Genomic DNA, 17,929 nt, shown 5'->3' with positions numbered 1-17,929 from the left:
CCCCATGGGCTCTGCGTGGCTGGGAGCGGGTGGTGGCCCTTACCTGGTGGCCCCCTGCAATCCCTGCAGAAGGGGAGCAGGCATCTGGCAAGCCCAGAAGACTCTGGGGGGAGGGAGCGGCGGGCCCTATGGGGAGTATAAAATAGTCATCTGTAGCGGATGGGTGTGGAAAGGCCTCCGGCAGACACGCTTCGGCTCGTGAACCTGAGGGGGAGGCAGGGGAGGGGGCAGGCTCTCTGCAGGGTACTTGTCTTCATGTGGGGGGTGGAGGAAGGTCAGGGAAGAGGGAGAAGAGGGACATTGCAAGGATCAAGCAGACTCTGGGCAGCTCTGGGACGTCCATGTCGTGATGGGGAGGGTTCAAGCTGCAGGTCCTGTTTATGGATGGCCTCTACCAGGGGTAGATCCTGCTGCCAGCTGGCTCTAGGCAGGCGGTGGAGCTACGCATGCGACACAGGGGGCACGGCACATGCGGGCATGCCACAGACACGGTGATTCCCCGGGAACCGGGGTGCTCCAGAGCCTACCTGGGATGTGGAAATGCTTGGGTGCTTGGTATGAGGTTGGAGTGGAGGACCTCACATCTAACTGGCTATAGTAGGGGGAGCTGCGCCCGCTCTCGGTGCCTATGCAGTGCCGAGCAGAAGCAGCCAAAAGTGACCAAGAGAGGGAACAAGAGGCAGAAGAAAACGGGTGTTAAATGCAGCAGTGTTAGAAGAGCAGGGGGTGACCCACGTGGTGGGGCTGATGGGGATGTGCGCTGGGCCATGGTCCAGGATGGGGCGTGGTGGAGCACAGGGAGATTTCTTGCATCTCTGGAGGAGGGTGGGATGCAGAGGAAACCCTGCGTGCAGGTGCCGTTGCAGGGCAGCAGGCTGTCCCGCCGCTGGTGAGAGTAAAGCTGAGCGTGCTGCAGAGGCAAACAGTGACAGACCTTTGGTGGTGCAGTGCAGGGGTAGCTCAGGGAATGCGGGACCTCTGGACTTACTGACCTCGGATTTTCCCAGTTGTTCTTCCCCGAGTCCAGAGGACAGGAGACACGGCACAGATACACTCTGCTTCCGCCCCCGACATGCTCCAGGGCACGCACACGTGTGTGTGTAAGGACCCCCCCTTACAGCACTGGCTGGGCACAGCACTCGTGTGTACACCCCTCCCAGAGCTACCAAGCCAGCTGAGGGGTCTTCACTGGGCCTGGGAGCCACTTCCCTCCCCATCCCAAACTCCATGAGCCCCAACTCAGGTCTGAGCCAGGACAAAGGCTCCTCGGCCTCTCCTTGCTGCTCACAAGGGTCAGGGGAACCAGAAGATGCACACAGCAGAGTTGGTCACTGCCCCACAGCTCCTGTAGCTGTAAACCTCCCCCCCAGATGCCCCCAGGCCTCCTGCCTGCTTGCCAGAAGAAGGACCACCGAGGTCCCCTGTGAGAAGCTCCACTTAGAGGTCTGAGCTTAGCCCAGCCTGGTGTTACAGCTGAAATCCTCACCTGAGCGGTAGAAATGGTGAGGGGACCTCGGGATGGTGGGGGACATGCCCTGACGACTGTAGGTGGGGGAGTCGATGTAGCCAGGGCTGGAGGCTCGCCTCTGCCGCGTGTCAAAGCTCTCATAGATGTCCTGGGGATGGAGAAAGGCGTGGAGAGAAGTGGGGTTGGGGCTGGCAGGATGAGAGATGAGGCAGGTCAGTGCCTCGGCAGCCCTGCAGTGAGATGCCCCATGGATGGGGGTCCCCATGCTTGTGGCAGCCCAGGAGGGTGCATGCTCTGCGGTGTGACGTGCCAGGCAGCGTGTGTGTCCTCCACGGCTGGAGGGGGTCCCAAGGCTGCTCTACCTCCCCACTGCCAAAGTGCAGGCAGTGAAGCCCAGGGTTTGGGATAAGGTGACAGTGTCCAGCCAGAGGCTTTCACCCCCTTTCCTGGAGATCACCCCCTTCCCCTGTGCTTGTTCCCAGTTACCGACATGCCCCTCCATGGGACAGAAGCTGCACCCTGGGTCCACTCTGCCAGGGAGGGTTTGCACGCTGCTCTCCATGGGGCCTGAAGGACAGGACCCTCCTGACAGGGTCCCCCTGACCCCCCCAACTCGGGACAGCCCCTGGGCAGAGGGATGCCCTGCAGTGACAGCAGGTGAAAAACCCCCCGGTGCACACCAGGGGCATTACCTGTGAGTACGGGGAGAGGGTCCCCAAGGACTGGAGGCAGCAGGAGGCAAAGGCAGGGACAGAGAGAGAGAGACAGCACACAGTTAAGGGGAGCAGTGACAAACTGGGGTCCCACAGCCTCATCACAGCTTCCAAGTGGCGAAGGCAGCTGGTGGCACAGCCAGAGCTGAACTGTGGCCGGACACTGGGCAGGGAGCCCTTGGCCAGGAGGGGAGCTGGTGTGAGGACGGCACCTCCTGAATCATCAGCCTGCACCCCTTCTCAGAGACCTCGACGGAGTGGCTGCAAGGGGTCGAAGGTGGGCTGGAGCAAACCAGGCTTGTGACAAGCCTTGGGACTGAAGATGTAAGAGATGCTGCTGCTGGCCCTTGCAAAGTCCTCTTCCAGAACCACCTCACGTCCCCCATCTCTGCGTGAGCTGCTGAGACCCTCTTCTTCCACAGACTTACTGAAATCATCCAGCAGCCCTAGCCTGCCTGGGGGAGCGGGGCAGGGCAGTCCCATGCCATGTGCTGCTTGGGCATCATCTCATCACACGCTTGCAAAAATGCACTGACCAAGCCCCCCTTCCCTTGGTTGTGGGGCCAGCACCCAGCGGGGACAACCCTGCCATGCTCCAGCCAGGAGGATTGCCTGCCAGGGGCCAGGCTTTGGGCTGAGCCTGCTGGCCATCTGTCCCTCCAGCCCGGATGGATGCACGTGTGCTGTGTGCCCTCCTCCTGTCCAGCTGCAGGCTGTGATGGGGGAGCTCCCTGCCACATCACTCCCGAGGGCAAAGTCTCCTCCAGTGCAGCAGTCAGTCCCTGCATGTCGGGTCTGTGGCACAGTGTGGGCAAGGTGCTGCCATCAGCTGATAAGGTCACTGGTTTCTTTCTTACTCTACAGCACCGGCACCAAGATTTCCCTTCCAGTCCGGGCCCTCTTCCCAGTGACAGGGAGCCCCTGGGAGAGGTCCTACCCCCACTCCTGCCTCCTTGCAGTATTCCCACTGGAGTGAGCAAACCCACATGCAGTTTTCCCCACTGCCCCAAACTGGGGCCCAGCTCCCTGTGCAGCCCAGCATTGGGCATATTGAGACTCAGTACCTCCCCATAGCTATATCTCTCCAGCGTCTCATCCGACATGTATCTGTGATAGGGCTCGTAGGAAATGAGGTCAGGACGCTGCACTTCATAGATGGCTTTAATCTTGGGAAGAGCTGCCAGGTCTTTGTAATTAAGGATCTCATTATCCACTTTAGCCTAGGGAGAGGGAGAGACAGAGACAGAGAGGCGGAAAGGAAGAGGAGGACAGAAGGAAGGGGAAGCTGGAGCATACAGTGTGGAGCCAGCACAGAGCAGACAGAGCCCACCGTCACCCCAGCAGCAGGCAGAGGTAAGAGGAGATGCCTGAGAAGCAGCAGCAGAAAGGGGCAGAGGAGCTGGGAGGGTGGGACTGTGCCTCTCTGAGCGCTCCTGGTCTGTGCCGACAGCACTGGAGGCATGGCATGCTGCTGGGGCAAGGAGGCATGGCTTGTCCGTGCTGTCCCCAAAGGCTGGGCTTGTCCCCAGGGGACTCCTCACACTGCAGAGCAGCACTGGGAACTGCTGCTCCCTTCCCTAGGGCTGGAGCATCCGTCCTGCCCGTGTGGACGAGGGGCAGAGCTGTACTTACACAGATGACACGGTTTGGGGAGCCTATGCTGGAACCAGGGGGTGAGATGGAGGTTTCTGACGTCCTTCTGTGCTGTGGAGGCAGGAAAGCAGAGGATAGGTGAGAGCACAGCAAGGAAGAACCCCTGAGCAGGCACAATGCTGGGTGCAGCAACCACAACCATTGGTTTTAGGGCTTAATTTCACTCAAGGTCCAGTTGCTCTGCCCTTGCTGCACCAGCTTTGTCCAGGTTTGCACCCTGGCCTCTCTCAGAGCCAGATCCAGAGTCAGGCAAGTGGCCTGGTAAGACCCAGTGGGCAGCTGTGCCTGTGTCTGGCTGGGGCGGGAGCAACAGCTCGAGGGGTGCGAGGGGGATTGCTGTGTCCCTGTCCCCCCAGCTGTGGCATGGGCTGGTCAGGAGGCAGGTCCCTGCTAACAGCCTCGGCCATGGCCACCCACCATCCTCTGGGCAGTGGGGACAGAGCTCGTGCCAGCCTCGGGAAGCCACCCCAGGCTCTGACACTGCCACAACAGTTCACCTCCAGCAGAGACTCGGGGGAAGCACCAGCTGGGACGTGCCACCTCTCAGGGATGCCCCTCACCCTGCTGCCTACCTTTAGCTTCTTCTCTGCTCTGGCCGCCTGCTTGCAGATGGGGTGCCACACTTCGGAGCCTGCAACGCAGCAAAAGGGAAGTGTTTCAGCTCCACGCACAGCTCACCCCTACTGCTAGGGATTATCCAGCTCCCCCTGCCATGGGGGAGTCCCGTCCTGTCCCTGCTGCCTCCAGCGCTGACCTGCAGCCCGCGGTCCCTGGGGTGGGGGATGTCAGCAGCTGCACTGAGCAACTGGTGTTATAGGAGTGCAACCCCAGCATGCTGGGGGGACAGCTCCTCGGGGGCCCCCTCTGGCAGGAACCAGAGCCTTTCCACGGGGAGCAGAGCAGGGGGGAGGTGGTGAGCCCCAAGGATGCAGAGCAGGGGGTCACCTGCTGGGTCCCACCAGCTTTTCTGGGCGCCTTCTCCACTACGGCATGGCCACAGGCACATGCCCATTGGGAAGTGGGGACTGGGCGCCTGTACTATGAAACAAAACAGCTCCCAGGCACCAAGATGTAATGGCCAACACTACTAAACTGTGACAGCAAACGCAGGCGTTTTTGGCACAGCCCAAACAGTGTTCAGCCAGGCAGCTCTTGCTGGTTAAACTCAGGGTGACACTGGGCCCGGGCATCCACAGCCCCTCACACACCCTCCAGGCTAGAACCAGCAAAGGCACCAAGCTTCGCTTACGTGGTCCCTGGGATGGATGCTGAGCACACTCATCCTGCTGCTCACAACAGGGCCTTGCTGCAATCCCCTGTCTGGCTCTCTCAGTGCAGTTCCCCCTTTGCCACCCATGGGATCGTTAATGACTCAGGGTGACAGGCAAACACAGGTTACTGAGCGAAAACAAACCTTCCCTCTGCAATGGAAATAGCCCCTAAGGCAGGTCCAGGCAGGGATGAGCTCCTGCCAAAACCAAACCCAAACCATAGGGCTGTGCCCAGCGGAAGCCTTACCCCTCGGGTGCTGCTTGCAGTATAACCTGGACAGGGGGAGTTGGGGGGCAGTGGGGAAGGGGTCCTGGACCACCCTCCCCTGGGGCTGGGGAGAGTGGGGAACAAGGCACCCTGTGTCCATTCCAGCCTCCATTTGCTAGGTGCAGGCCAGGGACACATCCAGGCACGTGTGGCAGTGCTCCCCAGCTGTGCAGGGAGACTCGCAGGGAGCAAAAAGCTGCTGCTGAGGAACAAAATCTCCAGCTCAGGGGCAGGCAAGGTTTCATGGAGAGAAATGATGGCTGCACAGCCCAGGAAGAGTGTGTAGGGGCTGGGGAGCAGCAAAGGAGGAGTCTCTGGCAATGCTGCAGAGAGACCCTTTCAGCACTGATCACCATAAGAACCCAAACCCCAAACACCCTCACAGTCAGCAAATCTCTGCACAGCCATGCTGGTCCATGCCCTGACACAGGGCAGGGGAGTCCCTCCTTGCCACAGCGGGATCCCTACCTGTGAGATACATCTCCTCTCCTTCTGTGAACATCTGGTGGCAGCGGACACATCTGGCACAGGTGGGGTGGTAGTGCTTCCCTCCTGCCTGCAAGGGTGAGCAGAGAAGAGGGCCCCCTGAGCAAGGCAGGACATGGTGACCTGCTCATGTCCCTGAGGGTGAGTGGTCCCAGCATCATTTGCTGATGCAGACAGTGACAAGGTGAAGGGGGAAAAACTGCCCAGGGTGGCCTTGGAGACCATCACAACACGTGGAGAAAATCAGAGACTACTTCATCACTAATGCTTCTGACCTGCTGGACTACAGGTCAGACTGGGAACCTTCTGCTCCCCTTGAACTGTCCAACACACAGGAAATCAGAGCCAGGGGGTCCCAAATCCCCAAGGAAGGTACCCCTAAAAATCTCACCCCTAATTGCCCTTGTACTCTGGAAATAACTGAGACCCTCTGCAGTAACACTCAGCCAAGCAGCCATGCTTTGCACCAGCTCCTTCTCTCTAGAGCTTTGAAGAGAAACAGCAAATTCGGCTCAGGATGTCACAGCAGGGAAGCAGTAAAGGGAGAAGAGCCCCAAATATAAACCTCACAAAGCACAGGCTTCCTCTTGCTGTCAGACCCTCCTAGGCTACCATTGCCAGCCCCTCGCCCTCAAGAAACTTTTCTCCTTCTGTGAAGCCGTGCCCAAACTTCAGTGCTAGAGACATGCTGTTCCCCAGCTGAGCTGGAGCTGGGCTGCTCCCTTTGCTCTTTGACAGGGATAATGGATTTAATTGGTAGCTTGTATCCACTCAAAGTGTCTGCTAGCATTTCAATTATAGGCTCGTTTTCTGGGCTGGGAGCTGGGAGGCAGGAGCTGGCTCAAGGCAGGAGGAATCTGGGCTGTGCTGTTAGAGCTTGACCCCAAAGGACATTTTACTCCCATAATAATCCAAGAGAAGAAGGATAATTTAAGGCAGCAAAGATGAGGCTCTTGCTGACAAAGGGGGTTATGATAGACAGGGATGGAGCAGGTTTGAAACAGAGAGGATCAACAGGAAAATTTGCTGTGAGGATAACTGAGAATCTGCCAGTTGATTGCCCATAAAATTCAACCTGGAATTCAATGTGTTTAGGGTGCAGCTGGCAGCCAGCAGCTCTTCCTGTCCAGTTTATGGCAAATACGAGTGGAAGGTTTTAGTGCAGGCAGAGGAAACGAGTGGGAGAGCTTGGACCCCTCTTCCTTTCATTGCAGTGCACCCCAATCCAAGGAGCAGACAGCCCTGTGCCCCAGGCCCCTCCCTATGCTAGCCGGGCTGGCCCAAGTGAGCCCACAGCCCAAACATCCTCAGTTCACACCCAAAAGCTTGATAACACAGCAGGAAAGTCACTGGTGGGAGGGCTGCAGAGACAGACGCACTGCGAATGCAGAGAAGGGGCAAGAAAGCCCCCAGCCCCACTCCCCCAGGCTCTCCATGGGATGGGAGAGGCCCCCACGCCAGCCCCAGCCCAGACACTGCACTCCACAGTAGGGGCTTGCACCGAACACTTCTCCAACCTGAGCAAACACACCAGCTGGTTCCAGGCCACACATATCCTAAACCAATTTTAGCTGAAAAAGCCTTGTCTGGAGCCCCCAATGTCGTTGACATTGTGCCAACAGGCTCATCGTGTCTCATGCCCATTGCCCCAGGGAGGTGACCCGTTGCCCCACCAAGACAGAAGCTCCCTAAGGATGGCCAGTTCCTCCTGCTCTGCCCACGTCCCTGTGCTCAAAGCCCTGCGTGGGGAGCTGCCTGCCGCAGCACCGTGCCAGCACCCTCTGCAGCAGGCACCCACCCGCCAGTGCTGTGCGCCCACAGCAGGCACACTGAGCTGCAACAAGTGGAGAAGACAGCCATAAACACGGGGAAGAGATGGAAAATAACCCAGCCAAAGCCCAGCTCCTACATGCTTCAGGACAGTGTGACGGCAGTTCCCATCACTTGTATTTCTAGCTGGCTAAGGACAGCTAACACAGGGGACGTGGGGGCCTGGTGACTGATGTGACGCCTTCCCCAGTTCCTCTATGAATCTGGAATGGGTTTGGTGCTCTTGGACACTCTTAATACCCCCAAAGGCTTGGTGTGCCTACATTAAGAGGAAAAAAAACTAACCTATGTATATATGTATATATATATACACACATATATCTTTTCCTATCTGGACTATACGGGCTGCAGTCATGTCAGGTCAGACCATGCCAAAAGGGGATGCTTTGCAGATCAGGCGTGGACGTGGAGGCGTGCTCCCCCAGCGGTATGTACCAGCCCAGTCCCAAATCTCATTTCAACACAGATCTTCTCCAAAAAACACCCAATAACTCAACGCCCACCACTCCTTGAGGAGAAACTCCCCAAACTATTCACAAACCTTGTTCCTTTATATTAGTTAATATTACAGCTCGTAAAAGGCTGGTAGAGGCTGCAAGGGAAGAGACCTGCTTGTTATCACTTGGAGTCCCTTAAAGACTCATTAATCATCCAAGCCTGGTTGCGCAGCTCGGAGCAGTTGGGAAAGCCTGGAGGCTGCTGGGATCGCATGAGAAGGCTCTTTAAGGTCTAAAATTATTTAAAGGCATCCTTTCCATTTCACGCTCTGCTGGAGAAGACAATTAAAGCCTCTGGCTTTACAGATCATTCAATACCATGAGCAGGCACACACCTGGGGAGGGTGGGGAGCGTGGGCTCAGCCCTGGCGAGGCAAGGGGTGCTCGCCTGGCACAGCCTTTCAGCACCCAAACTCTATGCTCCTCTCAGCTCTGTAATGACTAAGGGGTGGCACCTCGGCTCTGCCCGCAGGGACCCTGGCACCAAGGCATGTTACTTCCAGCCCATGGAGTCCCATCGCGTGAGGAGGGCTCCCATGCCCGGGCGTGGGTGCGGCAGGCAAGGTGCTAATGCGAGTTGACTGCTGTCCAGAGCATCTCGTGGGGTTCAGGCAGCTTCTTCCCACAGCCCAGCATGAGCAGGCAGAGCTGGCTGGCCCCTCCGGCCAGGAAGAGCGGATGCTGGGATCAGAGCTGGGGATGGAGGGCATGGGGGGAGGCAAAGAGAGCTAGAGCTACTGCCAGGAAAAGAGCCAGTGGAGATGGAGGTGAGGGACAGCAGGGAGAGCTGTTCCCATGTTACCACCCCAGGGCTGTCTCCAGCTTGCAGGCCGGGTACCTCTACCCCCACACCTATCATGCCCTGCAGAGCTGCTCTCTGTCCGTCCCCTCAGACGTGCAGCAGCAGGAACATCCTATGTTTGTCCTGACTCTGCTGTGGCTGCACCAAGCAAGGAAAGCCCCGAGAGCAGTACAAGTGGCTCAGAAGCAGCGGTGCCCGATGGTGCCAGCCAGCCTGGCAGCACAGCCACTGACCCTGGGGCAGGAGTCCCAGGCCCCCTCTGGCTCCTCTCACCCACCTTCACACACGGAACATCCCACAGCAGGTAACACCCAGCCTACCTGCCCTGCTAGGGTGGCTGAGGATGCTCTGTCCTGGCACAGGGTTATTGGGGACCGGACTGCCCAGGGGAGCCGCGGCAGGGATTCGATGTCAGGGGAGCTTCTGGCTTTGCTCTGCTCCATTCAGACATTTGCTGATCAAGTGGCCCCATGATGGGCAGCCGGCCCGTGGCAGCCGCGCTGAGCTCACCCTCACAGCAGCCAGTGCTGGCACTGCTGCCAAAGCCTGGAGTCAGCAGAAAGCCTTCCCAGGCAGAGGCAGCTCCCTGAAGAGGGGGGAAGATGCTGGAGGGCTCCTGGCTCCAGCTTCAGGAGAGGTTCCCTGGCCAGGCTGGGTGCTCTCAGACCGGCCCCACCAGCAGGACCAGAGGGGGTGACCACTTCTTGGTAGGCTGTGAGTGAAGCAGGCTGGAGATGTCCTGGAACAGCTCTCAGCAGGATGGAGACCTACACAACCACTGCCACTCCAGCCCACAGCACCTGTGGGGAGGCTCGCTGTGGAGCCATGGTACCTTTGATTTTGGGATACAGCTTCCTATCGCTGCTGTCTGGGGATGGCAGAGATGTGAGTGCCAATGCCACCCTGAGAGCACTTCCCTCCTGCTCAGCTGCACAGAAGGGAAGGTCTTAGGAGTGGCTGAGCACGCTTTCAGCATTGCTGCCTCTGTACCACCACAGCCCAGCTCTACAGTATCACCGGGGGGTCTAAAAATCACAACATGCTTCATTCTGACATCTTTCTCTATGCTTCCTGAGCTTTTGCTCTACCCTCAGACCAGATTTTCTGTTTTGATTTGGTTTTTGTTTGTTTGCTTTGTTTTGTTTTGTTTTTCTCCTGCAAACATTGGGGTAGAAACAGAAAGCATGACAGGGGAGCAGAGACCATAGGCGGGATGTGACCGCCTGGCTGACGGGAAGGACCAGCCCTGACAGACCTCTCTGTCCCTCCCCAACAGCAACCCCCACTGCCCTCGCTGGCTGGGAAGCTCCACCATTGCCCAAAAAATGCTCCACAGCCACCTGCACCCATGTCTTGCTGTGGGATCCCAGGGGATCCCTGTATCCCTCAGTGGCTCTGCCAGAGCAGCTCCTGCTGGCCAGCAATGTGATGAGCAAAAGCCCCTCTGGGTTTGAGCCAGGGAAGGGGATTCCCTGCTCTGGTTGCTGCTCTGATAAGGGGTATGCCAGCCCCCCCTTAGGGTTTGGCAGCGGGCAGCCGTGCTGGATGTGTTTCCAAGGCAACAGGCAGGCTGCCTGCACAGGGATGCGCTCAGGAGGTGGGCTGGGGTGAGCATGGGGGGGACAGTCCAGAGCCGGGCATGGTAGCAGCTGGTTAAGGCCAGTGTCCCCGCATCTTGGGCTCTGGGCACGTGTTAGCGCACCCAGGCCACCGCGTGCTCTGGCTGCTTCTGGAGCACCAGTATCCAAGCCACCTCTGCAGCATGGTAGTGCTCCTTCTCCCACTCCCACCCTCCAGAGAAGGTGGTCAGACTGTGTCCACACACCCGCTGCAGGAAAAGCCACGGCCCCGAGAGACCGAGGGTAGGATAACATGGGTGCAGGATGGTAAAAATCCCACACCTCCCCAAGGCATGCACCTCTGGGTGGGACGCAGGGGTCCCTCTCACAGACCGGGACCAGGTGGCTGTGGCCCTAGGACTCACCTCCAGGACCCTGCCGCTGATGTACCGGTCGCAGGTCTCGCACTTGATGCCGAACTGGGCATGGTAGTCAGACTCGCAGTATGGGACACCATCCCTTTGGGAGAGGAAGGAGAAGGGGGTGAGCAGTGGGTGAGCTGGGCTGGGCACCCCCAGCCCGGCGACGGCCAGCATGGCCAAGCCTGCCATCAGCATGGTGGTACTCACTTGCTGATGTATTCGCCGGTGAGGATGATCCCGCATGTTTGGCACTTGAAGCAGCTGACGTGCCACTGCTTCTCCAGGGCCAGGAGGGACTGGCCTTGCTTGATCTCCTCCTTGCAGCCTGCACAGTCTGCGGGGACAGAAGAGGGAGGGAATGTGGGACCACCGCAGCTCCCTGGCAGGGTACTCGGCAGGAACACCCACATCTGCTGCCCCATGCCGAGGCCATTTAACCTGGCACATCCCTTGCACTCAGAGCAAAGCCTTGCCCCAGAGGACCCCCTTTTCTAGGGGATGCTACTGTTATAAACACCCTGCTCCTGAAACCACTCCAGGGGCAGCCTCTTGGAGATCATTTCTTTATGGGAATATACCACCTCTGCTTGATCCCAGAAAAGGAGCTAGGAGAAAAGCCTCCCGCTGAAGCTGGGGCCTCTGAGGCACCTCTGGCACCCAGGCTCCCCAGCCAAGCACCCGCCGCAGCACAGAGCCGGGCAGCGAGCTTGAGCCAGGGCGAGTGCGGGGGCTGCCAGGGCCCTGCTGCCCTGGCAGGTCCCCGGGGGCTCCCCCCCGGGGCGGCAGTGGTGGGAAGTGTCCGGCGGTGAGTGCAGCAGAGGAAGGGCTGTGCTCTCCGGCAGCCGCGTCCGGCCGCGCTTCAGTATTTACGAGACTCCCTTCCTTCCCCACTTCCCCTGGCTCGCATCAAGGCTGGGAGCAGGAAGCACATGGGCCTCGGACCCCTGACCTTGACTCCTCCGTGTCCTTTTCCCTCTCTGGGCAGCAGGTTTGCCCGGATGGGGTTTCTCCTTAACCCCTTCCCTGCTGTGCCAGCATCACACAGGCAACCTGAGTGGGTAGGCTTTCCCACTCAGCCCATCCCCAGGCACCTCTGTACCAAGTCCCTGCCCACTGGACAAAGCTAAGGGGGGAAGATTTTTGACCCCTGGCAAAAAGCAGGCTGGCCAGCTTTGGCTAAGTTAGGATCCATTCCCTCTCTCCCACAGGTCATGCTGGTTTCCAAGTTGCTTGAAGGGCTGCGGCTGTAGAGAGAGGCTCACCATCCTCCTTCTAGAGATGTCCTCACTGCAGAGTACACCAGCGTGGGCTCCAGCAGGCACTCCTCCCCTGCCATCCCTTTTGGGTGGCACTGCCAGGGCCACCGGGATGCAAGGGGCACACGCAGGCAGCAGGCTGCATCTGGCTGCTGCCTGCAGCTGCCTATGAATAAAGCATGGTGCCCTCAGGCAACCCTGCTCTGCCGGGAAGAGTGTGGGTGTGGAAGGGAGAGGCAGGCAGGCGAGAGGCAGAGCTGCCCTTCCCCTGCCCATGGCCCTGGCCCTGCTGTGGGAGACAAGGGGGTGCTGCAGGCTGGCCACAGCCTGCCTCTGGGCAGCTTGGGGTGCCGATGGAGGAAGATGGGGGAAAGCCCCGTCCTCTGGCTGGGGCTCATTCAAACCTCACTATGTCCCCTAACTCCATCAAGGCCAGGGTGAGAACTGGGAGGAAGCAGCTTGGAGCAGGGCTCCCAGGGATGCATCAGCACCAACTCATAACACAACCCAAACAGCCACCACCAGTGCCACTATGATGAGTGGGTGACAAGGACCACGGGTGACACCACGGTCCTGGATCCAGTCCTGGCTGCAGGACTCTGCTCCAGGCATTGATGCTCCACAGCGTGCTGAGCCGCAGCAGCACGGGCCCCCACGCAGCCCCCCCAGCTCAGCCTGCTGACGTGGCAGGGTTTGGGCACCACGGTGCCACAGCTCCCGGCTCTCCCTGCCTCCTGCCACTGCACTGAGGCAGCTCCCCTGGGGCTTGACAGCAGCAAGCATGGGGCACACGGCAGACAGTGAAGCACGGGCCACATGTTAACACTGCGGTCCCCTCACCCCGGACATGGGCTGAAGCAAGCCCTGTGTGCAGCAGCTCCATGCCTCAGGGATCCTCTACCAGTCCCCAAGCACAGCACCCACTGGATGCTCTGCAGTGGCACGGGGCAGAGAGCCAGAAGTAAGGAAAAAATGGGGGGAGGCAAAGCATGGCATGAAGGGAGGGTATCCCACGGAACAATCTGGGTTCCAAAGCAAGGCCAAATCCACCCAAAAGCACCTGTCCATTGCTCTTGCCGAATTTTAGTTTGGGCTCACCAGTGCAAGGGGATGAGCATAAGAAGCCCTTCAGTACTTGCACAGGCAGCGCCTAACCCCAGCGTTGGGAAAGCTGGGTGAGCAGCCCCAGGCTTGGCACTTGGACACAGACCTTGCTGCAGCTAGACACAAAGCAACATCTGGGCACCACCTCAGAGCAAACCCAGTTCCAAAGCCTCCCCGCTGCCCCAGAGAGCACCCACGGGCATGGTGGCACCTGCCCAGGTCACAAACAGGCCAAGGGAGTTTCCCAAACCAGCAGTGACCTGCAGTCTCGGGTGGAGCCGCAGGACTACCCTGTTCCTCCTCTGCAAACACCCGTGGCTCCAAGCAGTGCTGCACACTGGCCCCAAACCCCATCCCATCACCCCCCCAAGCACTGTCCAGGCGCACACAGTCCCTCTCCTTGCAGCCATCACATAACACGAGAGCAATCAACTTACGGCTTGGCCCGTGGATCTTGATGGGCTTGGTGCTGATGAGAGTGTGGGAGCAGTTTTGGCAGACGCAGTCCTTCCCGCTGAACGTGACCTTGTCTCCGATGGGGAACGGCTTCCTGTGGTCAAGGAGAGGTGGGGAGATGTGAGCTGCTTCCTCCCCTCCGTGCAGTGCCTGGGGCTGCCCCTGAGCTCCTGCCCCAGGGCCCAGCGGGACCCGCGGTGCTGGGGAGCAGAGGGGCTCCAGGCAAGGGCTACAAGGGGAGCAGCGAATGTGCACGTGTGCTGGGGCAGGAGGACCTGCATTAAGGCAGGTCTCCAGGCTGCAAAGGGAAGGGTTGAAGCCATTTCATTGCTTCCAAGGGGTTTCCACTAAGAAAACGCAGAGGAGGTGCCTGCTGCGGTGCTGAGCAGGGAACGAGGGGCTGTGGGCTGATGAACAGCCCTCTCCCTGGTGCACAGCAAAGAGCTGCACAGGGCTTCTGCAGGGGGGTCATGCACCCTCGGTGATGGCTTCAGCTCACCTGCAGGTGCTGCAGACGAAGCACTTGGGGTGGTAGGTCCTCCCCAGGGCGGAGATGACCTCTCCGGTGATGAAGTCCCCACAGCTGTCACAGCGGGTCCCGTAGAGCTGCTGGTAGTCGTGGGTGCAGATGTACTCCTGGTTCTTAAAGAAGAAGCCCGACTGGGCCAGGTCGCAGCCGCACACTGCAGGGCGAGGACACGCACCCGTCAAGGGGGCAGCGGGCAGGTCCAGCCCCAGGGCTCGGCCAGGATCTCCCAGCCCACCTCTGCTGCCCCTCCAGCAGCACCCCCAGGGCATCCCTGAAGACACAGCTTTCTGCAGGTATCTCAGAGGGTTTCCCTTCCCACCAGACGCGCTGGGGCCTTCCCCCAGCACCACAAGGTGTCAGTGTTGGGCTGCGGCCGGGTGCAGGATGGGGCCACCCGACCCGGGGTGTTCCCAGAGGAAACCCCGGCGCTGGGATGGGAACCCGGGCAGCCCCCACTCACCATGCACAAACAGCCCGGGAGGGCCCGTGGCAGCCCCTCCTGGACCCACAGCACCTGAATGGGGCTCAGCCCTTCCACTTGACACTCTCACGGTGTCAGGAAACTGAGAACAGGACTGGCAAAGAGTTGGGCATGCCCTAGGGACAGTTGGGGAGAGGTCTTCTCCACGCCCTGGGGCACGACCTTCTCCACGATGAGCCATCTCCACTCCCCAGCCCGGACACAAAGCCGTGCCCTAACGGGAACAGCTCCTGGGATACAGGGGCTGGTGCTCTCACTGCTTGTTTACCCATAGGTGTCCAGCCCAACCTCACTTCCTTCCCTGCTGTGGGAACCATGGGTGGTGCACAGCCCATCAGAGTAATGCAAGGAGATGTGGCAAGCCCTGGCCCTTCGTGTCATTTCCCTCCTACATCTTCTCCACCCACAGAGAGACCTCAAGAGCATCAGACCCTGGAAGGCACCTCAGGAGTGGCACAGGGACCAGGTCCTTGGGCCTTTGCACGATGCTCATCACTCGTCCTGCAAGGTGACGGGGTGGAGGGGGAAACTACAAAGCCACTGAGCATCCACTGGCACAGCACATCTTGGTCTCTGCTTTACCCTTCACCCCCAAGCAGCCTTCTGTCCTTTTCTTTCACAGTTGGACCCGCCAGCTGCAGGGCCCACGGGGGCAGAGATGCAGCTCCTCTCCCACAGAGCATCCCCTGGCAAATCTGCTCCCTGGAGCTGTGGGCAGGCAGCTGGCGGGTGCAGGGCCAGCACTCACTGCTCTCCAAAACATCCTGCCAACACTTACTTGTCAGTGATGAGGGACAGGTCACAAGCTCTGGAACAGCATCAGGAAGCAGAAGCAAGAAAAACCAAGGCAGGTCTGGGCCCTGTTTGCTGTAGGACCCATAGTACAAGCCCAGTGGCTGCACCAGCCACGCCAGGCTCCCAGGGACATATCAGGGACAAGCCACTGGGCTGGTGTGGGAGCTGGCAGCAGCCAGACAGAGGTGGCAGGGAGTAAGAGCTGTGAGGGAAGGTGAGACAGGAGGATTTCCTCTCATTATTTATTCCCTTTCACTTGGAAATCAGGCAGCGAGCACTGCCAAGCTCTCCCTGCCGGCTCCTGGACCCTTTGAAGCCGGCAGCTGTCTGAGCTCTTTGTCTGGATGTGCAGCTCCCACTCGATCCCGCACCTCTGAGCTGGGAAGGGGCAGGGGGCTCAGCACGGCACCCCGCATATGCGCATCAGCCCCAAGGACAACCTGGGGCTCACACCCTCCTCCCATAGATCTGGGGCTGCCCACACCACGGGGGACAGGGCTGCAGTAGGGGTGGTGACAGCCCAGGGGAAGAGTTCCCTCCAGCCAAACCCTCTGTTCCCAGGGGAGGAGCAGCAAGGCATGGCCAAGGGGACGGGGATTTATGTCCTGCTTAGCACAAGGTGCTGGGAGGTTGGAAGACCAGAGACCTTTAAAAAGCCCTGATAATGGGATGTTTTACAACTTATAGAAGCAGCCACTGTCCTGGTTGAGAGCGGCTGCTTTAATAAACACGCTAAGGAGCCCTTCAGTGTCAGCTCTGAGCCATTAGCTTTCACGGCTCCACAGCTCTCCTCTTGTGCTCAGGGCAGATTCAAACAACCTCTCTCTATTTCTGCCAGCCCCTGGGGGCTGCCGAGCCCCAGCTGCAGCACAAAGCATCCCACAGCACCTCGGTCGCATCCCATGTGTGGGTGCCAGCGATCCATCACCCACCCCCAACCCTGTCAGGAGCCACTCCGGGCATCTCCCTCTCCTTGCTGCCTCTCAGCCAGGCTAGCGACACCTCCTCCTCCTCCTCATTTGGGGGCAGGCAGGAGGCTGAAGGACGTGGTGGCCCCCCCAGATCACAGATGGGCCGTGGGTATGTTTGGGACCAGCGCAGGCTGTTGGCATCCGGGCAGCTCGAGGGTAGCGACGGTGCCCAGGTCTCAGCCACCCCTGTTCACAGCCTGCCAGCTCCAGCACCACGCAGGGACATTGCCTGCCCCGTGCCAGCCCCACACCATTACCTCCCCACCTGCACCGTGCCACATCCACCCCTGTGGGAAGCTGCCACCCCTGGGCGTGTGACCACATCTCAGTGGGCCAGGTAGGCCTGTCCCCAGCCTTTTGCTTTTCAGACTGCACCCAGGGCTGTGGGGCAACCTGACCACCACCTTTTCAGGTGGCACCATCCTACCTTGGCAGGTGAAGCAGCGGATGTGGAAGTGATTGCTCTGGACCCGCACCACCTCGCCCTTGCAGGTGTCCCCGCAGCGGTAGCACTGGATGACGGTGGAGCTGCTCCCAGGGGTGTAGGGGTTTTGCTGATAGGGAACTGCTGGCAGAAAGGAAGGAGGGAAAAGCGAGAGAGGAGAAGGGTCTGTTAGCATTTGGGACACAGCCCAGTGCCACGGGACTGACCTCAGCTGGGCAGCTGCGACAGCCGCCGGACATCAGGCCATCGCTAAGGGCAAAGGACAGCCAAGAGTGTGCCGGCACCCAGTGACTCTGAGCTGGGTGCACATCAGTGTCTGGATTTGGGATTTCCCTGTCCCCACAAAAGAGCCACTACCCATGTCTGGCTCACAGATTTGTGGTCCTAAGTGCTGTGCAGTGCAAGTGCCTGGGCACTGCTCCCTCCCTGTGCCCACACGGATCACCAGGCCACCTGCACCGTCGCCCCAAAGCCCTGCAGAGCTCCCCGGATGCTCTCCTATCTCCTATGCAGGTGCAGAAGGAAAACACGGGGACCAGCTACCCACCAGCTCTGCTCCACTCAGCCCCTGGGCAGTCCTGGCTTGCTGCTGACCTCCTCACAAACACACCAGCGAGCACTGATTTGGCACCAGCACGGGAAGGAACTGTTGTTTTTTGGAGCTTCCACTTGTTTGGTTAGGATCTGGATGAAGAAGTAATTTTTCAAGGAGCTTTCAAACATCACAGCAATTGAGTGTTTGGCCCTGGTGGGACTCTCACCTCCGCGGCGAGGAGCAGCATCCCAGCCCCACAGCTCCTTCTGGAGCGGCACCACAGCATGTGCAGGTGCTGGGCTGAGCTGGGGGCTGCAGGGGATGGGAGGGCAACGTGGCTCCCCCAGAGCTATGGGCAAGAGTCGACCTTCTGCCAACCTTCTGAGAC

At 59.4% G+C, this 17,929-nt stretch overlaps 1 protein-coding gene across 15 annotated transcripts in view; it reads right to left on the bottom strand.

The window, feature by feature from the left end:
* Positions 1-17,929, bottom strand: part of ABLIM3 (actin binding LIM protein family member 3) — a 55,766-nt gene that overhangs the window by 6,660 nt on the left and 31,177 nt on the right. For 4 of the 15 annotated variants that reach the window (XM_033005814.2, XM_033005806.2, XM_033005790.2 and 1 more), the window contains exons 2-14: positions 16,989-17,129; positions 15,574-15,603; positions 14,285-14,468; positions 13,767-13,879; positions 11,177-11,303; positions 10,973-11,066; positions 5,842-5,929; positions 4,407-4,465; positions 3,814-3,885; positions 3,246-3,401; positions 2,161-2,190; positions 1,487-1,616; positions 528-626 (exon numbers count right to left, since the gene is read on the bottom strand). In XM_033005814.2, coding sequence (XP_032861705.1) covers positions 528-626; positions 1,487-1,616; positions 2,161-2,190; positions 3,246-3,401; positions 3,814-3,885; positions 4,407-4,465; positions 5,842-5,929; positions 10,973-11,066; positions 11,177-11,303; positions 13,767-13,879; positions 14,285-14,468; positions 15,574-15,603; positions 16,989-17,129 — 1,323 coding nt within the window. The remainder of the gene's footprint in view (positions 1-527; positions 627-1,486; positions 1,617-2,160; positions 2,191-3,245; positions 3,402-3,813; positions 3,886-4,406; positions 4,466-5,841; positions 5,930-10,972; positions 11,067-11,176; positions 11,304-13,766; positions 13,880-14,284; positions 14,469-15,573; positions 15,604-16,988; positions 17,130-17,929) is intronic. The other 11 variants (XM_033005821.2, XM_033005829.2, XM_033005845.2 and 8 more) reach the window with 6 other exon arrangements.

Source organism: Tyto alba, unplaced genomic scaffold (genome assembly GCF_018691265.1).
Source record: "Tyto alba isolate M040663 unplaced genomic scaffold, T.alba_DEE_v4.0 Super-Scaffold_17, whole genome shotgun sequence".
NCBI classification, from domain to species: domain Eukaryota; kingdom Metazoa; phylum Chordata; class Aves; order Strigiformes; family Tytonidae; genus Tyto; species Tyto alba.
This window is presented reverse-complemented; position numbering and strand designations above follow the sequence as displayed.